The 18718-nt window shown below is 33.0% G+C and overlaps 3 protein-coding genes and 1 long non-coding RNA gene across 4 annotated transcripts; 2 read left to right on the forward strand and 2 right to left on the reverse strand.

The window, feature by feature from the left end:
- The first annotated feature begins 407 nt into the window (after positions 1–407).
- Positions 408–1712, forward strand: LOC111414567 (nuclear pore complex protein Nup37). The gene is made up of 2 exons (XM_023045951.2): positions 408–652; positions 709–1712. Exons 1-2 carry the CDS (start codon positions 485–487, stop codon positions 1501–1503), a joined length of 963 nt encoding a protein of 320 aa, XP_022901719.1. The 5' UTR covers positions 408–484; the 3' UTR covers positions 1504–1712.
- A 5282-nt stretch (positions 1713–6994) lies between these two features.
- On the reverse strand, positions 6995–11331 carry LOC111414575 (transmembrane protein 272-like). Its single transcript, XM_023045962.2, has 4 exons — positions 11008–11331; positions 10812–10922; positions 10636–10758; positions 6995–7911 (listed from the first exon to the last, which is right to left on the reverse strand). The coding sequence occupies exons 1-4, from the start codon at positions 11150–11152 to the stop codon at positions 7538–7540; spliced, it is 753 nt and encodes a 250-aa protein (XP_022901730.2). The 5' UTR covers positions 11153–11331; the 3' UTR covers positions 6995–7537.
- A 200-nt stretch (positions 11332–11531) lies between these two features.
- On the reverse strand, positions 11532–12713 carry LOC111414566 (Tetraspanin 74F). The gene is made up of 4 exons (XM_023045950.2): positions 12454–12713; positions 12196–12387; positions 11753–12145; positions 11532–11697 (listed from the first exon to the last, which is right to left on the reverse strand). Exons 1-4 carry the CDS (start codon positions 12526–12528, stop codon positions 11647–11649), a joined length of 711 nt encoding a protein of 236 aa, XP_022901718.1. The 5' UTR covers positions 12529–12713; the 3' UTR covers positions 11532–11646.
- A 4578-nt stretch (positions 12714–17291) lies between these two features.
- On the forward strand, positions 17292–17887 carry LOC139432233 (uncharacterized). Its single transcript, XR_011642095.1, has 2 exons — positions 17292–17358; positions 17427–17887. It is a non-coding gene; the product is annotated as an uncharacterized lncRNA (long non-coding RNA).
- The last annotated feature ends 831 nt before the right edge of the window (positions 17888–18718 follow it).

Consider the following 18718-nt stretch of genomic DNA (forward strand, 5'->3'; position numbering starts at 1 on the left):
GGTTCTCTCTAATATCGATATTTCAGTCGATAACCGCAGTTATCTATTTTATTTAAAAATTTATCTCTCGTAAATAAGCATTGTTATTAAAGTTAATTGAGGAAAACCATTTTTTTTGTTACTCATAAAACGAGTTAATTTGATTTTGTGTTAATTAAATGAATTTTCTGTCGAACCTGATTAATATTCTTTTGAACCTGAACTTGCCCGAAAGTTTTTAATAAGAGTCTCTTAAAATTAAAGAAACCCAAATTTATAGATTAATAACTTGTGTATAAAACATCACACAAGTAAAACAGCACAATATTTTCATTAAATTTTAAAATTTATATAAAAAACCGGATATTTAACATAAATCTTTTTGACTTTTCATATTATTTTGATTCGTTTTATTATGCTTAGGGGCGCCCTCTTTACACAAAAATTATAACTATTTTTATTTAGAGGTTATGTTAGTTGTTTAAAAGTTTCATTTTTCGTTAAAATGGATTTCGAAGCGATTCACAAGCAATTTACCGAACCGGTTTATTCGATTGATTTACAAGAAAATAGCCCTGTTTTAGCTGTTCATTATTCCACTTATGAATGGTCTCAAGATATTATTTTGTTAGCTTTTCCCAAGAAAATAATCGTTGGTCAAATCCTCTTTGAGGTAATTATAAAGATATTTTATAGAAAGAAAACGTGTTATAAAACTAAATATTTTAGGATAAATTAGAACTAAGTATTCTGGCTGAAATCCAACATCCTCTTCGATGCACAAATTTATATCTTTCTTCTGAAACTGTGTTGAATATAATTCCGATAAACGTTCAATTTTGTACGGCGGCTAATGATTTTAAAATACGCATTTTTAAGACTAACTTATCAGATGAAAATTCTTGTATGGAATTAACTGGACATGAAAGTTATATTAACGATCTAAATTATGATCCAACAAACAGTTATATTGCGTCTGTTAGCGATGATCACACAGTTAAAGTTTGGTCGACGGAGGATAATAAGTTAACAGCCTTTTTTAACTTAACATCCCCAGGAGTATCCTGTTGCTGGCACAGAGAAGATCCTTTAAAATTATTGGTTGCTGAAAAAATCGGAGTAATTCGGTTTTACAACGTTTCAGCGATTAAACCAATTTTATCGTGTAGTTACACAAAATCATTATCAGCGGCTCATTGGTCCCCAAATGATTCTCAGTTACTTGCATCATTACATATGGGAGAACTTTTATTGTGGGATGCAACACGTTTGAGTCGCCCAATTCAAACTAAATTGATTTATACAGAATCTGGTGGTGATTTAAAATTTAATATGTCCGGGGAATTTTTAGCGATTGTGAATAAACTGGAAAACTCTATCAAAGTATTTCACGTTCAAACACAACAGGAACGGTTAAACGCAACTCTTTCATCACCAACAAACATTACATGGCACTTTAGATATCCCTTAATATGTGTGGGAGATGATCGTAAATTGAATTTTTGGAAAATTCCTGGAAAATAATTGTCAATTTAAAAAAACATAACCTCAAAAGATGGAAATTAAATTTAACACGATTTCATCAATAAATAAATGTAAATATTCATTAAATCTTAAAAAATTAGGTAAAAATATGTATTTAATGCGTAAACATTAATTTTTTGATTCTAATTTTCCGATTTTTATATTGAGGTTATGTTCCTGGAAAATGATAAATAAATCAATCAATATAATCTGTTTTTTATTTAAATTAATTGTCAAAGCGTCGTCAAGTTGGTATTGAAAGTAAAAACGCATGTCGTGACTTTTACTTTAATTGTGTGCCACCACTGTCTATCAAATTTGTTAAGATTGATTAAAAAACAATTTTCATATAATTTTTTTGTTGCTAAATCTACCATAAAAATGTTAAGAAAGGGTGGAACGGGATGTGAACTGTCTAAACGCGAAAAAACTCTATAATTAGGTATTGTGAAGAAGTACAGACGGAGACACCAAATAAGAATTTAAAATATATATGTGATAAAGCTTCACGTATTTTTGATGTATGTGTATTGCACTTGAGTTTTAAAATTAAATTTATATTCAACATAATTGTATTAGGTTCACAGCACGACGGTTTTTAAAATTATTCAAACCTACAAAAAATATCAAACTGTAAAAAAACCAAAAACACAAGGGCGTTGTAAAATGAACTACAAAACGGATAATAATTTATATTTTATTAAAGAAGAGTTAGGAAGACAAATGTAGCCCGAATGTAAAATCCGGGCTAAGTGCAAAAAATGAAGTTTTGAGATAAATGATAAAAACTTCCTAGGAACATATTCTGCTTAAATATTTAACTTAACTTCACCTGTCATCAGTAAAGGGCTTTACATACCTATGAAATTTGAACTAAGAATACCAACATGCCTATTTTATATGTAAACTTTTATTTAAGAAATTATGAAAAGAGCTATGTGCCAATACTTTTTTGGTAAAAAGGGGGCTAAGATACCAGTTTAAAGTTCGGTATAATGATAACTGAACTGACTGAACTGTATGAATATAACACTTTATTTCATTGTTTGAATGGTGTTTTGGTGAAGGGGGGTTAAATTTTTGGAGTAGGTGGATGGGGGAAGGGTCTACGGGTCAATTTTGTGCAGAACAGCAAAGAACAGGAAAATAAGAGTTTTTAGGCTAGATAATAATAATAATAAATCAATGTTTTATAAGTTTAGTATTATATTGAAGTAATACGTACAAGTTATCTTAATTAATGCAGTAAGAGTTAAGAACAAGATACTGTAGAAAAAATCAAAAATATAAACAAACAAACATAAAAAATAACCGAATTAAGACCAACTAAAAATTGTACTGTTTGAAGTGTCTTTTATGCCGTTAACTCCCTATAAAACTGTTTAGTTTCTTCTTTAAGGTATGGTATCATTTTCTTCAAATCTGCTTTCTTTTCATTGTTCAGTCGCGTTGCCATCTCCAGCTGAGGTAGATTCATACCTACAATATGGTTCTTTGTGATATTCTTTTTGAACACATTCGTAATCTTCCATGGTTCAAGATCACTAAAGGTTTTTTTTGTACATACTCTGCCGGGGTTGTCTTTTGATACTTTAATCCAAACTACTTTTGATATTTCTAACTGCGTAGTGTTAAGATAAAGTTGGGCTAGCTTGGCAAAGTTGAAAAAGTCCTCTTCCTGCATCATGGTTGTTTCAAACGAATTCTTATCACATGCGTTGCAAATAACTCTGCAAAGGTCCATTGGCACTTCACACTTGGCTTTCTTTCTTTTTTTCTCTATGATTGCAAAATCACGGTCACAACTAAGATATGAGTGGCCTGACACGACAAACTTATGCTGGATCTCGTCAGCATAGCCATTACATACTAGATAACAACTACTTACTACATAAAAACACAATCATTTTATTTTTATTTTGTTCGCAGCAGTTGTCACTCCAAATTACAAACTGTTTCTTGTGAGTAATATTACTTTTTATACCTTTGAGGACGCAACTTGCGATTTCATTTCCTCCACGATCACTGATACCCTCGTGCCATAAAAACATTAAGCCTTTATTATTATCAGCCTTGTGTATACATAAGTTGTAGCACGAAAGTTGACGCAAATAGTACATTTGACAATGCGTTAACGCAGGTAACGACAGAACTTTTTCTAAGTCTATTGCCATTGTACACATATTACTCGTAGGAGTTTGAGACTCCTGATGGTCATTTTTCATAACTGTGCGTGCGCTTTCCGCTTTACGATGATGCAGCGAGGCGCGATTTTTTACTCTGTTTACGGAGTCATTCATTATTTTACTGTGAATTACTGTCTTACATGTATCTTGTCTGGGGCGATGAAACCTAAGTTTTTGGATTTTTTGTCGAACTATTTTTTTGAAGTAACCGTACTTAACTGTAGTCGTCGGGTTACGATCCACGAAAGACGCATGCAGCTTGTTGTAATTTAAATCTGGGCTCAAATACAAATTTGAACTTTTAGCCCTAGTATAACGGCTCTCTTCTTTGGGCAAAGCAGCAATGTGCACAATAATGAGCCTTTCATCTTCTGCTGAATACTTTCTCTCTCTAATTTTGTTTCCCCTCCGCTCAATGTAAGTAACGTCCCCACGCTTTATCGCCTTAACGAGAGTTTCGACCCTACGCTTTGTAATACCAAAAACATCGAGAAACGTTTTCTTGCAAACTTGCTTACAAACACCTTTGCCATCTGGGATAGTAAAAAAGACAGATGCCTGGCGTCTACTTGCTGTGGGATCCACATATGAACCATGGCGCCTGCGCTTAACACCGAAAACAGATATCAGCCCCATTAAGTAGGAATTTTGTTTAACATTATCTCCCAGTTGATAAAACTTATTGAACAGACTGAGTTTTTGATCATGCCCCATATTTTTGCAGTCATAACGGCATTGGCATTGTACCTGAAAATCAAACAAGCTTTAGATAACTTTCCAAATATGTGCAAACTAACAAACTTACCTCTTCGCCTGGTGGTTGTTTTTCAGATAATCTTCCACAGGATCTTTGATTCTTATTAAACTGTGCTAGCCTCCCTTCACATGTCTTCCTACGTTTTTTAGTTAAATCAGTTGTTTCCATATTTATAAAACCCACAAAATAACACTAATCACAAGCACTGATCACCAAACATAACCTCTAACAACTCAGAGAGTAACAAGACACATAGAACGTTTTTTACCAAACACCTGATGCGTCATAGCACACCACGCATCATAGCTGATTTTTTAAAAACTAGTTCCACAACAAACTAATGATAGCCCACTTTATACGGAATTGCATTTGGTACATTGCACGTATTTCACAACCTAACGCGAAAATGAATTATTTGGCACTTAGCCTGGATTTTACATTCAGTCTACAAATACAAAAATTGCATGAAAAGAAACAGTATTTTAATCTTAATGATTTACTTAATTTTGCAAGAAATGAATGTGATTTTACTAATGGTAGATCAAAATTACATAAAATTATAAAATCTATGGAATATAGATATAAAAAGATTAGCAATAGAAAAGTGTTAATTGAACAACCACATATAGTTTCAAAAAGAATTACATTTTTAAAGACATACTTGCAATACCTAGAATCCGGAGAGTATACTTTTGTTTTTCTTGACGAAACTTGGATTTACGAAAATGGCACCCAAGTTTATCAATGGGTAAATGAAAATGAAAGATTCGGTATTCCGCAAAGAGCAGAAGGCGAAGGAAAAAGATTTACAATCTTGCACGCAGGCACTTCGTCAGGGTTTTTGCCAAATTGCGATCTCTTGCTCAGTGACAACACGGAGCACAGAGATTATCATAAAAATATGACGTCAATTATTTTTATGGAATGGGTGCAAAATCAATTACTTCCAGCATTAAATAATTTGGGTGCGAAGTGTGCGGTAGTAATGGATAATGCTCCATATCACTCAACACAAATCGAGAAAGCTCCAAGTTTCTGCACAAAAAAAATGATATGAAAAAATGATTAACTGAACATAATATACAGTTTGAACCAACCTTAAATAAAAAATCGTTATGGGAAATAATCCGTTATTACAAGCCTCAAATTGAAAAATCCTTTGAAATTGATAAATTAATAAGAGACCATGGCCATACTGTTCTTCGCCTTCCTCCATACAATTGCCAATATAATCCCATTGAACTATGTTGGGCGTTCTTAAAAACTTATTACAATAAACATGTTCAGTCCAGCTCGGAGAAAAAGATCTGTCGTGTCAAGGAGACTTGGCAAAAAGCTCTTGGTCATTAGTAATGACCATGCCTACTTCTATTCATCACTGCCTCTCCCTGATCTCCATATTCTCCTATACCACCTCCCCCCTTGTGTATATGATTACTAGGGCACGGAACTTTTGTAACAAAACGATACGATTTCCCCCCTCCACTCGTTCTCAGCAGAAAATTTCATACAAAAGTTGTTCTAAATTAAATTCTAAAACGATTTTCTCAATAAAAAATATATATAATATATATATAAAATTTTTTTTGAGATTATGTTCTTAATTATTGATCAAATCAAAAATTTTTATTAACAATATTTGTTTAGAATTACTTCAGGCTTAACAGTGTTTGTTAATACAATTTTTTGCTAACTTGAAATTTTAATTTCCCTCTGAATAGTATGCTATCAAAATTAATTATCTCAACAATTATTGTTTTTATTAAAAAATGTTTTAAATAAAATTTGTTTCAATTTCGATTTTGAATCAATTATCTTAATAAAAAATTTTTACATCTCTATTAATTAACCATCTAAGTGTAATTATGTATAAAAATTTAAAAATTATTATTTTGAGGTTATCTCCTTAATTATTGATTAAATCAAAAAAAGTTGTTGACAAAGTTTGTTTAGAATTGTTTCAGGAACAATTTTTAGTGACACAATTTTTTTCTTACTTGAAATTTTAATTTCCCACTGAACAGTATGGTATTCTTTTAATCAAGATTTTCTGAGAACGAGTGGAGGGGGGAAATCGTTTTGTTACAAAAGTTCCGTGCCCTGGTCATTACACTCCGGAGATGTGGGCAAATAGTGTTCGCCACTGTGAAGAACTAATTAAAAAAGATTGGACAACATTAATGGGAAATTCATTAATAACTGATTTACCTCCTGTCATCATCCAACTAGCGGAAGACTCAGATTCTTCCAGTAATTCTGATTTTTAAACAATATTCAAATTTTAATTATAGCACTTAATGATGTTATCTTAATATATTGCGCACGAGTTTTAATTTCAAAACGTAGATATTAGCCAAGTGACGAGAGATTAGTGGCTTCGTCTTTAAAGTGACAATCGGTGACAACTTCGTTTAGAATATACACAACCTTACTTATTATTTAGTGGAAAATATTATAAAGCGTGGTCATAGAACATGGTATCTAGGGTGGTACAGACCGTTTTTTTATAAAAATTTGGCAATGACAATTGATTTAAATAAAAAACAAATTTTAGAATAAATACATTTATTTGTACTTAGCTGCGATAAATTGTATACATTTTTACAAAATCTCCAATTATTTTATTTTTAATCCTTAAGCCTAAAATATTCCTTTACAAGTTTGTTGTAAAAACACTTAAAAAATGGAAAACACAAAACCAAGCCGAAGAGCGTGTTCTTTTTGTGTATATAGTAAAATTCGGAATATAATTAAACATCAAAAGATGAAAGCTAGCCAAAGATTTTCGAAAAATTGTATAATACGCTGTATATCGATATTGTGTCCAACCACTTTTTCGTTTAAATATTAACATCTTTGTATTTAAAAAAATCAGACCCAAAAAATCTTAAATTAATCTAAGGTAATTAAAGAAAATTTGTGTGTTGTGGAAAATTAAAAAACTAATCAAAAAAAATTTTAACGTATCACAGACAAACAGATGCCCCAAGGACAAAAAGCTACCGTATTTTGTGCACTTTTTACCTTTAAAATTGTTTAAGGGAAATAAATTTTGGACCACGGCATCTTTCTGTTTAAACAAAAAATTTCATTATCGTCTTTCTGCGTTTTCCGCATTCTCATTTTCAAAAGCTGTTATTTTTGGTTGTAACACAATGCTCGCGATACTCAAAGAACACAAACACAGAGTCACCGTTCCGATTAAAATATACACAGCGGTTATCAGCCAAAACGCGAATAAATACAAACTTTTATTACAATATTTTCCGTTGTCTTTTAGCGGATCATAATTTGGTTCGTATTCTTTGTAAACCCAAACCGATCCAATTATAAACCATCCCAACATAAAACAGTTTAATAGTGTTTGAGTCGGTGATTGACGAAGTTGTTCTTCTTGTTGATCCTCTTCACGCTGTCTTACTCTCGTTGATAAATGTAAAAGTTGTTTTAAAATACCAAAAATACCTACATTTCATTTAATTCAATTTGATTTATATACAGGATGTCTCAGCGAGACCGGTTATTAGACGTTTCTGGGATTCTGGCGAAAATAAAAATTTGAGAATTCAGACTTAAGTATTATCAATTACGATCTCTTCGTCTAAAATATTTTCAGATTTCTTGCACTTCCGGTTATACCGGAAGTCGTCACCAACTTTATTTTTTTAAATGGAACACCTGTATATTTTTACATATTTGGATTTGTCTGTTTTCAAGGTTTATAAATAACTTTACCTTTTGCAATTTGATTCGATGCAATTTGCTCAAAAAATCAGAAAACACTCAATTTTTGGGATATCAATTTAGGATTGAGAACATGCTTAAGCAACATGATGGAGTATGTTTTGGTGCCGAGAACTGCGGTCTAGAACGTTTGATCACTTTACTATGGCACGTTAACTTTTCAAAATTTGGAAGTACCATAACTTCATTATTTTAAATGGCACCCCCCATATTTTATTTTTTAGTCGTCTTCGGTGTCTCATTCTACATCTTTTATATCCCATATGGCCCATACCTAATAAAGGTGTCCCAACAAGAGCGCCGGATTTAAATTTGCCGCCATTTTATTAATACGAGTTGTACGGCGTTTTTTGTTTGACAGTTGTCACGTATAGACCGCGCGATTTATGAATATGGTGAACTATTCAAACGAACAACGTCTAACTATTGTAAAAACACATTACAAAAATGGTGAAAGTTTTGCGAAAACTGTTCGCCAATTACGTCAAGTTTTCGGTCGCAATAATGCGCCAAATGAATCAACAGTGAGGCGTTTAATTACAAAATTTGAGACCAAATTTATGCTGGTGGATCAGAAGATCAATGTTCGTCGTCGTCCTTGTCGGTCACTTGAAAACATAGCCACAGTAAGGGAATCTGTGGTCGATAATCCAGGAACTTCCATTCGGCATCGTGGTCAAGAATTAAACATTTCCAGAAGCACTTTGCAACGCATTTTGGTAAAAGATCTGCATTTGCACGCGTACAAGGTTCAATTGGTGCAAGAAATCAAGGCGCCATGCGCAGCGCCGTGGATTTGCTGATTGGGTGTTGGAACATCATCAAATTAATGCGGACTTTTCGAAGAAAATCATTTTTTCAGATGAAGCACATTTTCAACTCGACAGATACGTAAATAAACAAAACTGTCGAATTTGGGGTACTCAATCAACCAATACATCCACCGCGAGTAACTGTTTGGTGTGCATTTTGGAGTGGCAGAGTGATTGGTCCTTATTTCTTTGAAAATGCGCAAACTGTTAATGGTGTGCGGTATCGGGAAATGTTAACGGAATTTTTGTGGCCCGAATTGGATGTCATTGATGTGGAGGACATGTTTTTCCAACAAGACGGTGCGACCTGCCACACAGCACGTGAAACAATGGCGTTACTGTAGACAAAGTTTCCGGGCCGTGTCATTTCTCGATTTGGCGATCAACATTGGCCACCAAGATCGTGCGAGCTAACACCGATGGACTTTTTTCTTTGGGGCTATGTAAAGGAAAAGGTGTATGCGAATAAGCCTGAAACAGTTGAAAATCTTAAAGAGGAAATACGGCGCGTTATTGGTGAAATACAGCCACATTTATGCGAAAACGTTATTGAAAATTTCAACAAAAGAGTAACCCTGTGCCAGAGGTTTCGTGGTGGCCATTTGCCTGATGTTGTATTTCATATTTAATCGGAACTATTTTTCTTTATGTTGAAATCAAAATATTTGCTTAATTCAAAAAATAAATGTGTTTTTCTTCAAAATTAAATCCGGCGCCCTTGTTGGGACACCCTTTATTAATAGTTTGGGAGATAATTAGGGTTTTTTGAAAAATACACACATACCATATGGATATTTAGCCTAGTGTGCCATGAAAAACAAGCCTTCTCAATGAGTTCTTGTCAAAGACTCACTTGTTTATGTCACTTGATGCATGTGAGCTAATAATTATCTGTTATGTCCTTTAATATTAGTACTGAAACGAGTTAAAATCGATAACAATTACGAAAGTAATATTTACACAAATCAAGAAATTCTTAATTTATTTTCTTTGCATGAAAAGCGCGACAAAGTTCGTAATATGATTCTCAGATCTTCTTTGGCAGCTCGAATAGAGGTGTTGGGACTGGCCTCGAAATGTTGTCGCACTTTTCGTGCACAAAAAATAAATTATGGATTTCTTCATTTGTATAAACATTATTTACGTTATTAATATCCATATTAACTGGTTCTAGACTCACAAGCATCAAACAACCTAATTAGACTTTGACGTTTCATCAATAAGTCATTAAACATTTGTTTTCCATGGCACACTAGGTTAATATCCATATGATATGTGAGCATTTTTCAAAAAACCCTAATTATTGCTCAAACTATTAATGTTAGGCATAGGACATATGGAATATAAAAGATGTAAAATGAGACGCCGAAGACGACTAAGTAATGAAATATGGGGGGTGCCATTTAAAAAATGAAGTTATGGTGCTTCCAAATTTCGAAAAGTTAACGTATCATAGTAAAATGACCAAACGATCTAGAAAGCCGTTCTCGGCACCAAAACATACTCCATCATCTTGTTTAAGCATGTTCTGAAGTCTGTATTCTCAAATTTTTTGTTTGGCCAGAACCCCAGAAACGTCTAATGACCGGTCTCGCTGAGACACCCTGTATTTATTTTTTTTTTATTTACTTACCACCAACTAATAAATAAACTGGAATGTATTCGCCTTGGGGACACTCGTGTAAATAAATCAGACCCATTACGATCATACAAATCGGTACAATTATAGTTACCCCTAATATAACGGTACAACCAACTATAAAAAATAATAAATTAATGAAAGAAATACACAAAATATATTTTTAATACCTGCACCCAATAAAATTATTACCACATTTTTTAGAAAATCAAAAACTCCTTTACTTGTCTTTCTTGCTTCTCTTACTCTACCAAATAATGAATCGTACGAAGGTGGAGGTCCTAATAGCAAGACATAAATTAATATCAATTACTACAATTATTTTTATTTACCATTGATTAAATTTTTGAAAATTTTTATTCTTACCGTTTGGATCGATAGCTTCTTCGTAAGTTGGTGGTTCTCCCAAATCTTGGGAGATAGCTGTTGAAGGGCCCCCATACAAATTATAGTACGATGGCGGGGTACTTTGCAAGTCATTTACCGAGCTGGACATCAGGCCCACGTTCATTAGAAACTATTTAATTTTACTACATACACGGTGTACATTATTTTAAGGGACGAAATTATTTTCAAGATTCCGTTTTATTTACGCAGATCTATTATATTCCATTAGAGATTCCACCACCATGTCTTTTCTTATTGAGAATATTGAGCAATTATTTGACGTTTCTTTGACAGATGATTGTCAAAACGCGAAATACCAACATTAAAAAATAAATTTTTTGAAAATATAAGATATTGTTTTAATAATAAATGTAATAAACGTTAACTTAAATAATTAATTAATGATTACGTTAAATTGATTGAATTAATTTAGGATATTAAAGTAATTGACGGTAAAGAAAAATTTGGTAGTAACGTCAACAGATGGCGGGAATAAACATGGAGACATTTAAATGTTGAGTTTATTAATTTAAAAAGATTATATAAAATAAATTTTGTACTTAAAATATTCAGAAACAAATATAGTAACTCCTCTTTGTACATAACTACTCATTCTTTTTACTCATCAATCTTCTTGTATAAAGCACACGAAAAAATCATTCCCAAAATCTAAAAAATAAACATAAATAATCATAAAATCAATTTAAAATTAATTTTTACTTACCAATATACAAGCGACAATTATTCCAGCACTTCCAATAATAACCGCATGTTCTTTAACCAATTTCTTAGTGATATTCAAACAACCGTTGGTATACATAATTATTGGGCTATGTTGGGTAACATCTTGACATGATTGTCTTACACCAGGAGCGGTCTCCCTGCAACATGTATCGGGAGTTTTGAAATCCCAATCGCGGTATGAATTGACTCCACAACATTGCAGTCTAGTTTGAGTTTCATCCCAAGCATCGGTAACTGCCCGGTTATTTCCATAATGTTTTAATGAGGCTAACATAGCATTTTCTAAGGTGGTCTCAATTTTTCCTCTAAACACATATCCCAAAATTCCTCCAATAAGCATTGTTACAAATATTAAAAAAACACAAATGAAATACTAAAAATAAAAAATTAATTTGATGTTGATGAATTATTGTTGTTACATACAGCAACGAGAAGACATCTAATTTCTTTAATAGAGCCAAAATATCCCAAAAAGGAAATAAAACAAACTATTATTCCCATTGTTAACATGATGTAGATAGATCCTGAGTATAAATTTGTTCCCAAGAGTTGATTTGCAAAAGCTTTATCAGTTATTGACCATATTCCTAAAGCTACAAGAACTAACCCACCAAGCTGTAATAAAAAAAAATAAACATTTTAAAACATTTAATAAAACAATTTTTTGGTATGAATACATACAAAAATTATTAAATTGGTAACAAACATTGCGTATTTCACACAATTACCACACCCATCAAGTTGTGCGTACCCCATTTTAAGAAATAAAAAAGAACTTCACACAAGGGTTAAAATCAACGTATATTGCTACAAATGAAATTGGAAATTCACTTTCTACGTTCTACTTTGTGCACGCGAGGCCTTGTACTCTTAAGTCACACTTAAGTTTTCTTCTGAGCTGAGTCACAGAACCAAGCGAGGATTCAGCGCACGAAACGCTTAGGAAGAACTGGTTTTGGGGGGGAAGACGTAAAATAGTTTAAATTAAAAATTTATGCTAAAAATTGCTTTATTTCATTTTATATTATAATTTTAACACATTTTTTAAATTGATGAAAAATTTTATTTTATTAATTACAATTTGAAACTTTTTATTATTAGTTATGCTATTGACTAAAAGATGCCGCTTATAAGTAATGATTAAAATTTCAATTAATTTAGAGCCATCTAATTACCAAGTACTAAACTAATTCTTTAATTTTAATTATTTTTTAAAATAATAAATAATTTAATTTCTTTTAATTTTTTTAATAACATACTGAAATGTAATGAAAAATAAAGATCGATAATCTTTTATTTTTTTGTGTAACACCCACTTCACGTGGACGTAGGTTCCCATTATGTTACGTTAACGTTACAGTTTATCGTCTCTCTATTTTATATTTGAACATCGCAGCCGTGCTCGTTCCGGAAAAGCCCCTTCGCCAACCATTACCGTGGGACAACGATTTTACCGAATTTGTTGTTAGCTTTTACGTCGATTGCACATCGTTTTGTATTATTAGGTACTCAACTAAAATAATAGCTTTTCGGGGATTAAATCAAATTTTTTCTGGAAATTTCAATAATATTATCTTGTAACTCTTATATCATAAACTAAAATATTTAAGCTTCATTTTAACATACATATCATATCATGATTCTTATTATGTTTGATTTTTAAATTTAACATTAACACAATTGGGTACTTAATTGAATAGTGAGTTAATTTTAGCTAAGTTATAAAAAAAATTGTTTCCGCAACATTTTTAGAGGTAACGGAAATCCCAATGTAAAATGCATTTTAATAAAGCCGAAACTAACGCAGATCTTTATATATAACCGGTCCTAACCGGTTTTGCAAAATTAAAATTTTATATTTATTGAGGCAAACACGCCGCTACTAGCCGCTACTTTTACGGGTTAGCTAGCGCACTACCAGCACGGAATTAGGCAGCCTTTATAATGTACAGATTTTTAATGGGGATGTATGCAATAGACTTTACTTAGTATATGCTTTGTTAATATAAACTGACCGGCAAAAAAAAACGGCCACTATAAATTAGCCAAAACTTCAAAGCTGGCTTTCTCGCGAACCGCGCATTCGATTTTGATGATTGTTTTTTTGATCGAAAGGTTGATTCTTCGGTAATAATCCTGCGATAGAAATTTTCATTTAGATTTTAATTTGAGCATATACGGGTTGCAAGAATGAGAAAAACTTTTGTTTCTCGAAATTTGTAATACCCTGTGGGGTGCAACTGCTACAGCAGATAGTGTTAACTGGAATCACACGGTAGCCCAATCTTTTCTGAACATCTTGTTTTTTTATTCACTCTATTATCTTTATTACTAACGAAGATGCAGTGTTTTAAAGCGAACGCCTGTAAAAACAAGACAAACAAGCATAAAAAAAGCTAAGGTGGCGCGCTAGGTAGCGTATGTCATTTGTTTCGAATAGTAAATTGACAGTTGTTAAAGATTTTTACAGTCTTTTAACATAATAGCAATCCCGTTGTCAGTAACTGATGTTGCGGCTATTGTTACTTTAATTGAGGATGGCAAAAGTCAGCAATACGTTGCCCATACGTTGGGTGTACCCTGAACAACAGTTCAGGATGCCTGGAACCAATATGTGGAAACAGGAAATTTCACTAGGCGGCAAGGTTTCGGTAGAAGACGAGTGACAACAGCAGTTGATGACCGATGTATTGTTCTAAACACTCTGAGGAATTTTAGAAAGACAGCTATAGAAACTCGGCATCCTCTTCAGATGGTGCGTGGGGTTGGCGTAAGTGAAAGAACTATTCATCGAAGACTTGATAAAAGTGATCTGACTGCAAGAAGACCTGCCAAAAGACCTCGGCTGCTCCAGAGACATCGGCGAGCACGTCTTCAATTTGGGCGCGTACGTATGAATTAGGGAATGGAACAACTCCGGTCGTAATGAAAGGTTTGCGACCTGCACCATTTCGGAAAGAGTACCTTTCCATGGAGGTTCTATTCCCATTTTATTGGTGACGGATTCATGCTAATGCATGACAATGCGCGACCGCACGTAGCACGTGTGGTTAACGAATATCTTGATGAAGTAGGGTATTGAACGGATAGAGTGGCTCGCGTGCAGCCCGGACCTTAACCCTATCGAATATCTTTGGGACCAACTTGAGAGACGCATTCGTCGTCGTCCTGTCCTACCGGACAATCTTCAAGAGTTACAAATTGCTTTTGAAGAAGAGTTTACCGCAATTGCTCACTGACATCAACGACATGCACCATTTGAAGACGACACCGAGCTTCTACAGCTGTCGTTCTACGATTGCTTAGAACAATAAAACGGTCATCAGCTACTATTGTCACTCGTCTTGTTTTCACAGGCGATCGCTTGAAAATACTGCATCTTCGTTAGTAACAGAGATAATAGAGTGAATAAAAAAACAAAATGCTCAGAATAGATTGGGCTACCATTTGATTCCAGTTAACACCCTCTGCTGTAGCAGCTGCACCCCATAGGGTATTACAAATTTCGGGAAAAAAAGGTTTTCTCATTCTTGCACCCCGTATATGCTCAAATTAATATCCGAATAAAAATTTCTATCGCAGGATTATTACAGAAGAATCAACGTTTCGATCAAAAAAAGAATCATCAAAATCGAATGAGTGGTTCGCGAGTAAGCCAGCTTTGAAATTGTGGCTACATTTTGGTGGCCGGTTTTTTTGCCGGTCAGTGTACTTTTATTCAATAATAACGATAACAATAATCGAGGTTGATTGTTGTTCCTTATTTTCTTAGACAATCCTTGAACACTAAATACGTTAACATTTAGTTTTATACCTAAAAAGGTGAGGTGAGAGTAAATCTAGAGATGATTTCCAGGAAAAAACGGATAAAAAATATTGATTATTTGGAAAACCAGACGTGCATTCTTGTTTACGATGGAAGCTTTTTAGCGTAATGTACCCAGATTACCTAGGATATGAGAGGTTCCTTTAAAATATACGCTTTTGTGTTATATATAACTAAGCCGGTACAGGATTGGCTAAATTTTTCTTTTTACTTTCCACACTGATGATTCACTTAACATAGAAATATAAAAAATCTTACATTATAAATGTTAGTTAAACTTAAATTATAAAAGTTATAAGTGAATGATTAAATTTCTGCTTACTTAATTACAAAGTTTTAAATTTACAATAAACAGACGTTGTTGGTCTTGAAGTAAACTGAGTGGATCGAATGTAATTTAACACCTCAAAACAATACTAAATATCAATTAATTAATTAATGAAAAAAAAATTTTTTTTCGAATATTTTAAAACGTACTCCCAAAACCATATTCCTTATTATTAACAATAGCGTTGACGCCGAAGAATGATCGTACAATGGGGAGGATCACTTTTGTTGTGTTTAATCCGGCCGGGATCAAAGGCTATTTTTGACGAGGTTAAACCCGCTTTCTTACCACCTTGGTATACTAATACATTAACGTCACTCAAGTTTCATACGATTAAATCTAATCTATTGTAACTATACATTCAAACATTCATGTAAGAAACTGCAAAGAATGAAACCAAATCTTCTTTGTTATAATATTTAAATCAATTTTGATTCATGAACTATCGAAAAAAAATTAACTAATTTATGTTATTAAATAATCGGCTTATAAGCTAAGTCGTGCTCCCACTGTATGATAACGCGATCCACCAGGACAGACCAAAACCGCTAATTTCCCAGTAATCCTTGCTCCGGAATGGTAGTGTGTGTGTAGGTCGCATTAGCTTCCCCGATACACATACTGGTTAAGGTCCAAAGCATTTGCGCTAATATGCCTATTCTCGACGGCGACCGTAATGGTTATATCACAGTATGAATACTCCCCACTCCATTCTCTATCTACAAACACCACGATGGTTCTACTTATCTAGTTATGGACCACTCCGTTCTACAATAATTACGTTTAGATAGGTATTAGTATTGTGGTTTTACAGTTATTAACTGAAATAATGCATCAATTATTATTAAATTATTTCAATAATAAGACTGAAATTACCTTTAAGGTATATCGGAAATACACATAAATGAATACATTCTAAGCGTCAATATGTATCGACTACTGAAATCCTTAAGAACAGAAAAGACACAAATTGTAGTGTTAAAGATAGTAAGGACGAAATACTGAGGGAGGAAAATGAAATTATGAAAAGATAAAGAGAGTATTATGGAGAGTTACTTAACAAATCGTAAGAGTAGTGTAAGAATGCCGGTTCTAGACCGGAAGTTAAGCCTGCCAATCCTGCGGTGACGTCACGCCTCAATGTATTAGGTATAGGGGGGGATACCAACCAAAGTTTGGGGGAAAAAAATTAGGTTGGTATTAAAAGTAACTAGAGATCTAGGGATTTTTGGAAAATTAAATAGAAAAATTTAAATACAATGGCGCCACCTATGATTGAGTGGTGTAAGTACTAGATTTAGGAATTTTTTATAAAATTAAACAGAAAAATTTAAATATAATGACGTTAGCTATGATTGAGATTGTGGAGAACATGGTTTACCAACCATTGGGATGTGTTGGGAACACTTAGGATCGATTTATTTTTTATACTGTGAGTAATTTCTATTGATTTTCGAGTTTTTCTTTTGATAATTTTATTTTTTTTAATTTTATCAACAGTTGTTATTGGAAATTTGTTTATCTAGAGAGATGTTATTGCGTCTAACCACATTTTTTTTTTTGCTGTACATTATCTCTACCGCCTGGTGCGAAATTTATTCATTCCGAACTTACACTCCAAACTGTTCACTTGAAGTTTATACACCGCTTATTGAAAAGATGGAACATCTAAATCGTTTAGGACAGTGTGAATTTTTACCTAAGAAAAAAGTGAGTGATTTACATTTGCTGAAATTGTTGAACTACGTGAAATGTGTTTGGTATATCTTGGAAAACTTAACAAGACATGTACTGTGCAAAAGATTGAATTTATAAAGAAGAAGAAGAAGAATATTGGTTCAAATGATGAAATTCCATCGGCATCTATTTCTTAAATGTAGTCATTTCAAGTTAATCACAGATTATATTATATATTGGTTTTTTTATATATTATGCTAATATAATTTATTGTTAATTTGAAATGTAATGATTTTTTTTTATTTTTAATCCCATATTCCCACTCAATCATAGGTTTCGCCATTGTATTTAAATTTTTCTATTTAATTTTCTAAAAATCCCTAGATCTCTAGTTACTTTTAATACCAACCTAATTTTTTCCCCCCCAAACTTTGGTTGGTATCCCCTATACCTAATACATTGAGGCGTGACGTCACCGCAGGATTGGCAGGATTAACTTAAAGAACCGGCATTCTTACACTACTCGTAAGAATACATTGCGAATGATGTATAAAAACCCTAAATATACATTAGATTACTTATTATATAGTAGACACTTTTCGATTTTGATTACTTGGAAGTTTTTACTTATTCAAATCTCTTATTTGCAACATTATCTTGTTTTGCTAAGTAGCTTAGTGCTAGTTAAATAAACTTTATTTAATTCGCTAAAAAGTTCTTTATGTTTAGAGGTTTATATGTTTCTTTCTAACCATGTATGTTGTTTCACCTCGAAATAAAATAAAAGGAGAGATTGTGATAAATGATTGTAGACGTTAACTTAGATAAAATAAATAGTCATCATCAGTTAGAATTTAGGAAACGTTCAAAGATGGGGAAAAAATATTTCATAACTATTTTTTATTATTTATTTTTCGAGATTATTGCGTGTATGTTTGGCGGGCAATTTAAGCTCGTTCACTGCCACGCCTCTTCAGTGTTGCGTTACACACTCGGTGGTGGTAGACGGTGAAAGCGAGCCACTAGACGACGATGACGACGACACGAGCACCAGAACAGCAACAGCAGCACGATAGCGAGGCCTGCGGTTTTCGATACCGCAACGCTGAAATGTC

Source organism: Onthophagus taurus, chromosome 11 (genome assembly GCF_036711975.1).
Source record: "Onthophagus taurus isolate NC chromosome 11, IU_Otau_3.0, whole genome shotgun sequence".
In the NCBI taxonomy this organism is placed as follows: domain Eukaryota; kingdom Metazoa; phylum Arthropoda; class Insecta; order Coleoptera; family Scarabaeidae; genus Onthophagus; species Onthophagus taurus.

Bases quoted from the DNA above. Each gene is read 5' to 3' on its own strand.
- LOC111414567 (XM_023045951.2), top strand. From the start codon at position 485: ATGGATTTCGAAGCGATTCACAAGCAATTTACCGAACCGGTTTATTCG. The intron at 653-708 runs GTAATTATAAAG...TAAATATTTTAG, and splicing joins TTGGTCAAATCCTCTTTGAG to GATAAATTAGAACTAAGTAT.
- LOC111414575 (XM_023045962.2), bottom strand. From the start codon at position 11,152: ATGAACGTGGGCCTGATGTCCAGCTCGGTAAATGACTTGCAAAGTACC. The intron at 10,923-11,007 runs GTAAGAATAAAA...TCTTGCTATTAG, and splicing joins AGAAGCTATCGATCCAAACG to GACCTCCACCTTCGTACGAT. The intron at 7,912-10,635 runs GTAAGTAAATAA...AATGAAATGTAG, and splicing joins AGTTTATTTATTAGTTGGTG to GTATTTTTGGTATTTTAAAA.
- LOC111414566 (XM_023045950.2), bottom strand. From the start codon at position 12,528: ATGGGGTACGCACAACTTGATGGGTGTGGTAATTGTGTGAAATACGCA. The intron at 12,388-12,453 runs GTATGTATTCAT...TTTTTATTACAG, and splicing joins TTACCAATTTAATAATTTTT to CTTGGTGGGTTAGTTCTTGT. The intron at 12,146-12,195 runs GTATGTAACAAC...TTTTATTTTTAG, and splicing joins TTAGATGTCTTCTCGTTGCT to TATTTCATTTGTGTTTTTTT.